At 55.7% G+C, this 11,335-nt stretch overlaps 1 protein-coding gene across 1 annotated transcript; it reads left to right on the top strand.

Moving 5' to 3' along the window:
* The first annotated feature begins 5,311 nt into the window (after positions 1-5,311).
* On the top strand, positions 5,312-8,710 carry LOC116945509 (uncharacterized). The gene is made up of 2 exons (XM_032959844.2): positions 5,312-6,415; positions 7,192-8,710. Exon 1 carries the CDS (start codon positions 5,429-5,431, stop codon positions 6,398-6,400), a length of 972 nt encoding a protein of 323 aa, XP_032815735.2. The 5' UTR covers positions 5,312-5,428; the 3' UTR covers positions 6,401-6,415; positions 7,192-8,710.
* Positions 8,711-11,335: the final 2,625 nt, after the last annotated feature.

Raw genomic sequence — 11,335 nt, 5'->3', positions numbered from 1 at the left:
AATATGTGAAGGCTATACGGGGGATCTTTGTCTTTGTTGCGTACGATTAAAAAAAAACGCTTGTAGCGGTCCGGTGGATGTTGTCGCCTCGTGCTCGCTCCACGACCAAGGCTCTCTCTCTCTCTCTCCCCTCCTGTTTAAAATCCCACAACCCCAGCCCCAAAGCAGCGCCCCGGTCTCTGAGCAGCACGCACCGCGAGCCCAGCGGGACGGGGCCACTCGACGGTGGCACTCCGGCACAGGGCCCAGGACCCGGGGGGCGAACCGCGAGATGGGGGCCTGCGTGCGGAGCGCGCCTCCAGAGCCAGGCAGGGCGCTCGCGGCCTCGAGTCTCAGCGCCGTGCGGATGGCAGCGGCGGCGGGGGGGGTGTGGATCGCGCACGGACGACGCGAAGCGCCCATTCCCGCGGCCTATGGAGGAGGTGCCGCACTCCGGCTCGCCAGTAGAAAGCAGCGCAGTAGAACGTGGACTCCTTTGGTTCCGTGCGTGTGGGAAGAGAGTGGTGTCCCCTCGCACGCGCGGGGTTTCTCGCGCGTGCTCCGGGTTTCTTTTTTCTACGTAAACACTGGTTGTTAATTGGCCGACGACACCTCAATATATGGAGGCCCACAGAGCTTGGAGAGGGAGTGGGGAATTTGGCGCCGGCTCACCGCTCGTCCGTTGTTTCCTCCTCCTCCTGGTGCCTCTGAGTCGACCTCTCTCTTCGAGAGCGAGGAGCCAACACCGTGCAGAGGTTGCGCGTTACGAGTTGAAATTAAATCTATATTGTTATCGACCTGTGAATGTCACACTCTACTCATTCTGCTGGGACGGTGTCTCTCGGTCGCTTGCAGATTTGAAGATGGATGTCGCGCACCCCGTGAAACTGTAGACGATCCCACGGAAACGCCGCGGTGGCTATGAGATGTTGACTACCTCGCCTGGTATACAGGAGGCCGTGGGTTCGATCCCGACCCTGACGCCTGCTGCTGTATATTTGGAGCTTGCGCGTCTTTTTCTCCCCGTGGTCGCGTGGATTTTTCTCCGGGTCCTTCGACATCACCACGCGTTCAGAGGATAAGCCAAGTCGCTTCTGAAAGAATGAGCTCTAGATTTCAGTGGGGCCCTACCTGGCACAATAAAAAAAAAATAACTCGGGGCAGGCACTGCGCCTCGAGTCTCTGTACAGGGCGGGAGTTACTGTAACAACGCACAAAGGCGTGCAGCATTGCACCCACAAAACTTCCCCAAAAATCCAATCCTGACCACCAGCTCGAAACTACTGAACGCGTCACCATTGCAAAGGTGTAGGACACCCGACTCAAAAGCGTTGCTTGGGCAACATTCTCTCAACGCCTTGCGTCGGTGTGATCTGACACCTCTGCCTGGATGAAGGCCTCGATTCGTGGGGGTTGTTTGGTTAACCATACTTCACCACTGTGGTCAGCGTGGGTTGGTGAAGAGGTTGAATGGTGGTGGTGGGGGCAGGAGTGGTTCAGAGATCACTCGCCACTGATGTTAGCCGTGGTTTGGAGTTTAACTTGGTCAGCCGGGTTTTAATCAAAGTTATTTATCACGAGACACACACACACACACATATCGTGTGTCGCTTTGTACGTCTGCTTGGGCAAGAGTGTTGCATGCAGACGTTTACACAGCCGAAGCGAGTCCACAGCCACCACGTCAATCATCATCTATTTACACTCTCAAATATTCAGCATAATACATTGGGGTTATACGGTGACGAGACGTTATCGCCCTCGCCTGCTATACAGGAGGTTGTGGGTTTGATGGCCTGCTGTATATTTAGAGTTTGCATGTTCTCTCTCCCCGCGGTCGCGTGGATTTGTCCCCGGGTCTTCTGGTATTTCACTGCACATTTAGAATAAACATGCGTTTGTAAGTATGTGTGCTGAACTTTTTCCGCACCGTACACAGCCAACCGGCTGCTATAAATGCCCACGCGATAAGTCACTTCGTTGAGCTATCAACTGTGGCCAGGTCGCTTCTGAATAAGAGAGCTGTATAGCTCAGTGGGTCTTACCTGCTCAAATAAAACGTTTATAGTTTCACCGATTCATACACAGCCTTAGGAATGCACGTATTATCATTCACAAAGAAACCAATTCATTTTAGCCTGAACCATTCCCATTCACAACCCTCTCAGCCACACATTCACACACTCACACATGACCATTCACAAAATGTCATTCACAATTTCATGCACTCACGTCTCCCCCATGCGATCTCAACCTTATACGCGATTTCTCGCATCTCATGTATTCATTAAGTCGCTTAAACCACATCACCATTCACGAAACCACTTCACGCTCTCATTACATACTCAGGCTCACATTGCAAGTCTTAGCGATCCATATGCACGCCGCCTTACACATGAACAAGGCTTATCCGTACACAGAGTCACAATCTCATACGCAGTCTTTGCCATTCACACATTCGCTGCACGCTCATATTTCTTCGCACTTGGCGACGCATTCACAACGCATCATGCTCGATCTCGTTCGTATCGACAGGTTCGATACCTGGTCCCGAAAGTGTTAAGTCTTAGCCCCCGGGGGCCGGCTACCAAAACAACAACAACAACAACAAGTTAACAAAAACATCGAATTCGGTCAAAAAACGCCTAAACATTTGAAGAGCCGCAATGCGCCGTGCGGTGAATACGAGAAACGGTGGTGGTCCTTAATGAATTACGTCACGGAGCGAGTCCTTAATGAGAGACGTCACGGAGCGAGTCCTTAATGAATGACGTCACGGAGCGAGTCCTTAATGAATGACGTCACGGAGCGAGTCCTTAATGAATGACGTCACGGAGCGAGTCCTTAAAAGTGCCGCAAGTTGCCAACTCCCTTGTCGGAGGCTTGCGCAAAGTCTCATCGCATTCACTCAGTCCATCACCCATTGGCACGTCCCAGGTCGAGCACGCGCTATCTCTCTCTTTCTCTCTCCCGTCTTCACCACGTTTCGCCCGTCCACCATCTCACAATTCACCGTCGCGCAGGAGCAGGGCCGGATTAAGTAAGGCGTGGGGGGCTTTAGGGGCTGCACCCCAGGGGCCTCCACCAGCCGGAGAGCCTCCAGAGATGAAGCGAAAAGTGATTTCATTTGTGAACGCTGAATTTAATTTGTTGTTAGCCTTGTGAAAAAAAAAATTCATTCGTTTTCTTTAACTTTGTTCTTCCTTTGAGAATATTACCGGGGGGGCTCACAGTGCCTGTAGCCCAGGGGCCTACAAAATCTTAATCTGGCCCTGCACAGGAGATATTCACAGTCTCCACCACACGCGCAGTCCTCGCTGGCTACCCAAACAAAGACAAATCTCCCTTCTCTCCGTATCCCTCCCTCCCGCTCTCCCCCGCCCTGTGCTCTCGCTCTCTCTGCCGCTCCCTCGGCTCGGCCCTCGCGGAGTCGCCCAAATCGCCGCTGGCGGGGAGGCGCGTGCGGCAGTGGCGGCTCGCGATGGGGAGCGGCGCACGCAAAGGCAAAGAGGCCCCGTATAGCCTCGACAGGCGTTTGGGGCAAGTGCGGTTAGCGAGAAGCACCTGTGAAGGCCGGGACGCCACACGAGAGGATGGGGTGGCTCGCGCCACACCCGGCCGCCTTTGTATTCCCAGTGGCGATGTTTACATAACGCACCGGGTACTAATTTGAGGTTGAGTCGACCTAGGGGAGGCCCATGACCGAGTCAGATAATCGTTACTGGTGTTGGTGTGTCGCGAGCAGGAATCGAACTCGGGTGGTCGGGTTCGTAGCGCAGCGCGCTCACCATCACACCCATCGCGACACACGCACACACACATAACGAAAATACAGACACACAGACACACGCACCGACACGCACACAGACACACGCACACACGCAACAAAAACAGACACACACACAATACAAAAACACTGACACACAGACACACGCACCGACACACACACACAGACGCACACACATAACAAAAACACAGACACACGCACACACACACATAGACACACGCACACACAATACAAAAACACAGACACACAGACACGCGTAGCCACGCGCGTGCGCGCGCTCGCGCGCTCACACACTCACCGAGACAAAAGACAAAGATCCCCCGTGTAGCCTTAACAGACTGTAGGGGCAAGTGCTGTTAGAAAGCACCTATGAAGGACGGAACGGTACACGAGGGGGTGGGTTGCCAGCACCACGCCCGACCGCCTTTGTCTCCCTAGTGGCAATGTTTACACACCGGCACCAGGTACTCTTTTGAGGCTGAGTCGACCTAGGAGAGGCCCGGGACCGGTTCAGATAATCGTCACTGGTGTTGGCCGTGAGCGGGAATCGAACTCGTGTTGCCGGGTTCATAGCGCAGCGCGCTAACTGCTACACTATCGCTCCCCACACACACACCGACACACACACACCGACATGCGCACCGACACACACACACCCACACACACACCCACACACACACCGACACACACACACCGACACACACACACCGACACACACACACCTACACGCGCACCGACACACGCGGACCGACACACACACCGACACACACACACCGACACACACACACACCGACACACACACACACCGACACACACACCGACACACACACACACACACCGACACACGCGGACCGACACACACACCGACACACACACACCGACACACACACCGACACACACACACCGACACATACACCGACACACACACACCGACACGCGCACCGACACACACACACACACCGACACACACACCGACACCGACACGCGCACCGACACACACACACCGACACACACACACACACACCGACACCCACACCAACATACACACACCGACACACACACACCGACACACACACACACCGACACACACACACCGACACACACACACACACCGACACAACACACCGACACACACACACACACCGACACACACACTGACACACACACACCGACACACACACACCGACACACACACACACCGACACACACACACACACACCGACACACACACACACCGACACCGACACACACACACCGACACACACACACCGACACACACACACCGACACACACACACCCACACGCGCACCGACGCGCGCACGGGGGTGAGTGTGGAGGTGGTGCAGGGGAAGGAGGAACAGGGGGAGGGGTGAGCCCAGGCTGGGGAGGGGGCGGGTGAGGGGGGGCCGCGCCCGCAGCGGCACGCGCCCGACCGCGCCTCATTTGCATAACAAGAGGCGAGTGTCAATAGAGGAGCGTGGTGGGTAGAGGCTGGGGGTGGGGGGGGTCGCACGCGCACGCGCGCGGCCCCGGGCCACGGGCGCGCGCCGCGGAGTCGCCGCCGCCGCCTTTATAAGAGGCGCACGCGCGCGGCACGAGCCACACGCCGCTCCCTCCTCCTCCTGCTCCTCCTGCTCCTAGCGAGGAGCCGCTCCGCGAGCCATGATGAGCCCCGTCCTGAGTCGCGCGCCCTTCTCTCCCCACGCCGCATGCCTCTTCGTGTGCGGCGGCGGCGGCGGCGGCGGCGGCCCGAAGGCGTGCCAGCTCAGCAGCCCCGCGCCCATCGACGTGCTCGGTGGCATCGGCAGCTTCAAGCAAGAGCAGCAGCAGCAGCAGCAGCTGGCGGCGTCCCCGCAGCCACAGCCACAGCAGCCACAGCCGCAGCAGCCGCCGCCGCGTTCCCCGTCCCCGGAGCTGCTGCGCTGTCGCCGCCGCCTTGGGCTGACAGCGGCCGCTGCCGCCGCTGGTGGCGGTGTGGTCCCGCACCACCACCACCACCACAACCACCACCACCACAACCACCACCACCACAACAACAACAACCACCACCAGCAGCAGCAGCAGCAGCACCGCGCTCCGCCCGTGGCGGTGGCGCGGCGCAACGAGCGCGAGCGGAACCGCGTGCGCCTCGTCAACATGGGCTTCGCGGCTCTGCGCGAGCGCGTGCCGCCCGCGGGCGCCGCCGCCGCCGCCGCCGCAGCCGCCGCCGCCGCCGCCACCGCGAGTCGCCGCGTGAGCAAAGTGGAGACGCTGCGCGCCGCCGTGGAGTACATCCGGGCCCTGCAGGCGCTGCTCCGCGAGCACGACTCGGCCGTGGCACCCTCGCTGCGAGCCGCCTCCCCCGCGACGCTGCTGATGGGGGTCGGCGGCGGCGGCGGCGGCGGCGGCGGCTCCGCGCCCGGCTCCTCGTCGTGCTCCTCGTCGTGCTCCTTGGCGTGCTCCGTGTCCGCTGGTGGGGCTGGCGCCGCCGCCGCGTGCTCATCGTGCGCGGCGTCTCTGGCGTCGTGCTCGCCAGGCGGCAGCTCCCTGTCGGACGAGACCTCGTCCTCCTCGTCCTCCTCCTCCTCCTCCTCGTCCGACGAGCCGCTGAGCCCCGAGGAGCAGGAGCTGCTCGACTTCGCCAGCTGGTTCTAGTGCGCCACCACGGTGGTGAGTGCCGCGGGGCTCGCCGCTTGGGGCTCGTCGTAGCAGCTCCGAGCAGGCTGCGTGCGGCTCGGTGCGAGTCAGGCGGGGTTTGCGTTGCCACGTGCATCGCGGAGTTCGCGTCGGGGTCACTCCGGTCGGGTTCACCGTTGGGCCCACAGCAGTCGCTGCCAAAGATTCGGTCGATTACTCGGCCACGCTCGGTGGAGAATGATCAACTGCAATGAGTTTGGTGATGTGCTCACGTCAGAGTTCTAATTAAGCAATATTTTAGACGCGTGTGTTTGCGTGCCAATTCCGCTCATAACGGATTCTTCACAACAACAACAAAAAACGTTGAGGCGGCTCGTTACTAATTAAGCAGGGCGCCTGCTCGATGCAATAACGCCAAGGGAATGTAAATAGGAATACGAATCGGGGTCCAGGAACCGGATAGGGGCACGCGATCGACGGATCCGATGCCAGGGTCACAAGTCGCGCAGAGGCAGCGGCAGCGCGCGGTGCTCACGTGCGCTCACGCGGAATGCTTCTGTGAGCTGTGCACTTTTACATCACCTGGATGGAAAACTTAATTTCTCAGCTTTTTTTGTGTTTCGTTTGTTATCCTCCCCATCCACACCCCGCTCCCCGCCCCCCCCCCCACCCGCCCGGCCGCGTACGGTGCGAATTAAGTTCAACACACATTCGTGTCTCTCGGTTCACTCGGTGTGGCGCGCGAGTGAGTCGGGGGGCCGTGCGTCTCATTGACCGTGCCGCCCCCTCTCTGTCCCTTCGTCCCGCAGGATTGCTTCAAGCTCGCCGCTTCACGTCGCCCACGTCTGGCACTTGAGCATGGAGAGAGAGAGAGAGGGAGCGAGCCGTGCTCCCCATCCGAGAAATTGCACTGACCCTTGGAGACGACACTCAGAGATTCCCTCCACCCCGAGACCTCATTTGTACTCCTCGACTCAAGACCACGGACTCCCCCTGCCTCTATCCGGCTGTGGGACACCGCCGCCGCTGCCTTAATGAACATTAGCCCCCCACCCATCCCTGCACCGCCCCACCAACCCCCAACCCATTCCTGGCGTGGCGAAGGGGGCTTGAAGTGACTCGCAGGCAGCCAATCCTCGGCCGTAGCACGGTGACACAGTGCTACGGAGGAGCTCGACACTGCACCGTGACGCTTGTCTGCGTGGTCGTGCTGGAGAATTTGAAGCGAGTTGTGGCTTTCTTTTGCGATCGAACCAACGCGCTGCCGTCCCACAGTCGTCCACAGTCGTGCGCGTGGCGTGCGCGACTGTGGGTGACTGTGGGTGACTGGGCGACTGTGGGCGACTGTGGGCGACTGCGTGTGTGTCGGCTTGGAACGTGGCGAATGCTTATGGGTCCATCGATAATACGGCACTTTGAATGCTCCACGCTCAGTTAGGACGACGGTCGGTCTGCCCGTTCGAGCAATTCCCAAAGTGTGACGTGAATTTGTTGTTGTTGTTGAGCCCATAGGCCATAGTTCAACGTCACGGCATACCGCCGCGTGTGGTCTCATCTCTGACCCGGGGTTGTTCGTGAGCATTCCCCATCGGCGACAGCGAGGGAGGGAAGGCGGAGAGAGATTCTACAGAGCTCAGCCGCTGGACAGCTCCGGCTGAAATGAAGCCCTGCGTATGAACCACTTTGGCAATATTCACCATTGTCCTTGCTAAGAGTTTCACACCGACACACACACCGACACGCGCACCGTACCGTGTTAGAACGCTGTCCATGGATGGCAGGGGGAGGGGAGGGGTATTTTGTAATATGCTACGATAGATTGCGCTCTATTTTGGATGTGTATGTTATTTTGTACATAAGAGAATTTATATTTTGTAAATTGTGTACGTTCTGTAATTATTATTTTTGTTTAAACAATGAGCCGTTGTCAGCTGTGTCACTGCCAGCTCTGTGGTCCAGAAGCATTTCACGCGATAAAGTCCCCAGATAGTAGGTGCCCGGTCCCACTGTACACGCAGTCTGGTGACCCAAACCTCTCACGGCTTTCGGTTGGGTTACACGGTGCTTTCCTTAGGTCGGTTTGTGCGTTACTACTACTATTATTATGGGTCTCGTCTAAGGAGCTGTTAAATTATAGAGCACATTTTAAATGTGTAGACGTGAAACTAGGGCTTATTATTTAAATCGTGATAGAAACACAACGTTTGTACAATTTCAGGGTTTTCATATTTTTGTATAAATTCAGCACATACTATGCAGAAATCGTCTCTGGTGTAATGCCGGAAGGGGCTATTTTTGAAAATAAAAATAAAGACATTTTTATATATATATATTTGAACGTTGCTTTGGGCTGTTTTCGTTTGTTTGTGGTACAGCACGCACACAATGTCCACTTACTTAACGAAGGTACAGGGGGCGCAGCGTCCGCCAAAGTCTCGCTCACGCCGCTGTTGCACGTGCATGGCCTCCTGCCGCGCTGTCCCGGTCTCTTTGGCGCAGGGGGCAGTCCCCACACTTTACCCCACGACACGACCACCTCCCTTGACCGCATAACCGGTGCACCCATTTGTATTTTGGGACTGACAGAGGCGGGGCCGGTGTACGGAGCATACCACACTGCACTCGCTCTCAGCCGCTTGATATTGACACAGTGTGTCAAGTAAACTCAAATGTTAAAGTTTACCAGGTAAAGCCCACAGCTATTAGCTATGTTTCAGCGGCGACCTGGCCACACATGATAGCTCTTCGAAGCGGCTTTTATCATCAGCATCATCATACGCGGGAATTATTGCAGCAGCCAAAACAATCTAAACGCACGTTTCTAAATGTGGAGGGCAAAACTGGAGGACCGGGACTAAAAGCCACGCGACCACCACGGGGAGAGAGAACACGCGAACTCCAAATGTACAATAACAGACATCGTCAGGGTTGGGATTAAACGCACAACCTCCTGCATCGCAGGCAAGGGAGACGACATCTCCCCGTCGCGTGATGAATGGATGGCCGGAGTGGATTTGGAGTGACGAGACCCTGCCAGGAGAGAATTGTGGTACACCACAGAACACCACCACTGCAAACACAACGCGGTTACAAGTGAAACTTGTTTAAACAGTTATAGTTCCTTTGATCACCGCACTTTTCTGCACGGGAAAGGGAATGATCTAAAAAAAAAACATAATTCACCCATGCTTGGCCACGATTAGCACGGTTGGCTACGTAAGGCGCGAAATAAGTTCAGCATACATACATTAAGGAGTTTATAAACATGTTCATTTTTGTTAAAATCGTGCTTTACAATAGACTTGCTTTCCATCGCCCCCCCTCCCCCCACTTGGTTTCCCAAGGAAAGTTGTGTCGCATTATATTTTGCTTGCACACAAATGTAAAGTAGATTTTGAATAAGTTAATCATCTACAAAAAGATGTTCCAGAATATATATTTTGTTTATTTCAGCAAGAAGGGCCCGATTAGCTCTTAGGCTCTATTTAGTGGGCCTCCTGCGACGGTACCGAGTCACCGTGGCATCAATGGCATTGCCCTTGGTGACCACCCGATGTTGACAGCCTCATGTCGACTTAAAATCACAAACCCTCGTGACACACCTCCACACCGATTCGCAGTGCTCTGAGCACCTCAAAGCGCAGCCACTTATAACGCAACCTGCGGCTTCGGAACCGCGTGCGGCCCTTCAAGGATTGCGTCCACCGTGACGTCATGTATCAGGCACAACTACCGAGTCTTATTCACCACGCAGTGCGTTGTCGATCTTGAAATATTGAGGTCGTTTTTTTTTCTTTCGGAATTCGATAAAAAAAATGCCTCTCCTTGTTTATGTTACCCAATAAGCGAGTTCAGCAGAACTGTCATGGTCATTGACTGAATCCTTCATTGCATCGATCTACTTACCACGTTACACCACTTGTACCCTGCTCAAGGGAGAGCTGTGGTGCAGTGGTTAGCAGACACTGCGGGACGATTCTGGAGACTCCGAGTTCGGTTCTCAGCCATGGCATCAGTCATTACAGCCTCCCCTTTCTCTTAATTTCACCAACCCACACTCACCAGCACGGTCAAGTATGGTCAAACAACCCCCACAACCAACAGGACCTGGAGAGGATGTAAATTCAGTAATTGATTGGCAAAAGGAAGTACATTATATATGCTGTATGTTTTATAATGTTTTATCTATCTTCTGAAAATGAATCAGCTGGACATAAATGGTCAATTAAATCATTGATACGTGCACCGTGAAATGATTATTCATTGGTACTTTGTGCTGAAACTTTCAATACGCTGACCATGTAAAGCCTCGACCCTGTGTCCAATCGGGGTCAATAGTCTCTGACAAGCCGAGCCCCTGATTGATTTGAAAAGTGAACTCCACGGTTTGTGTAGAAGCACATTCAACTATTTTCGAAACATTTTTTTTACTTTACCATGTAAAGCGCACTGAGCTATTCGTTATTTTTCAGAAGCGACCTGGCCACAAATGATAGTATAACGAAGTGGCTTGTCACGTGGAAATTTCTAGCAGCCGCCAGATAACTGCCCCAACTGACAGCCCCGTGGCTGCCCGTAAACTGCCCCAACTGACAGCCCCGTGGCTGCCCGTAAACTGGCCCAACTGCCAGCCCCGTGGCTGCCCGTTCACTGCCCCAACTGACAGCCCCGTGGCTGCCCGTAAACTGCCCCAACTGACAGCCCCGTGGCTGCCCGTAAACTGGCCCAACTGACAGCCCCGTGGCTGCCCGTAAACTGCCCCAACTGACAGCCTCGTGGCTGCCCGTGAACTGCCCCAACTGACAGCCCCGTGGCTGCCCGTAAACTGCCCCAACTGACAGCCTCGTGGCTGCCCGTCAACTGCCCCAACTGACAGCCCCGTGGCTGCCCGCCGATCCCTCTCAACCTCACATCCACGAGCTATCGGAGCGGGGCTCTGTCCACTCAGTGGTG

The sequence above is a fragment of the Petromyzon marinus genome, chromosome 24, assembly GCF_048934315.1.
Source record: "Petromyzon marinus isolate PM22_M1 ecotype Great Lakes invasive population chromosome 24, UKy_Petmar_22M1.pri1.0, whole genome shotgun sequence".
Classification (NCBI taxonomy): Eukaryota; Metazoa; Chordata; class Hyperoartia; order Petromyzontiformes; family Petromyzontidae; genus Petromyzon; species Petromyzon marinus.
Note: the sequence above shows the minus strand (reverse complement) of the source record. Positions and strands in the feature narration are given on the sequence as shown.

Excerpts from the sequence above, each read along its gene's own strand:
- LOC116945509 (XM_032959844.2), top strand. The coding sequence starts at position 5,429 with ATGATGAGCCCCGTCCTGAGTCGCGCGCCCTTCTCTCCCCACGCCGCA.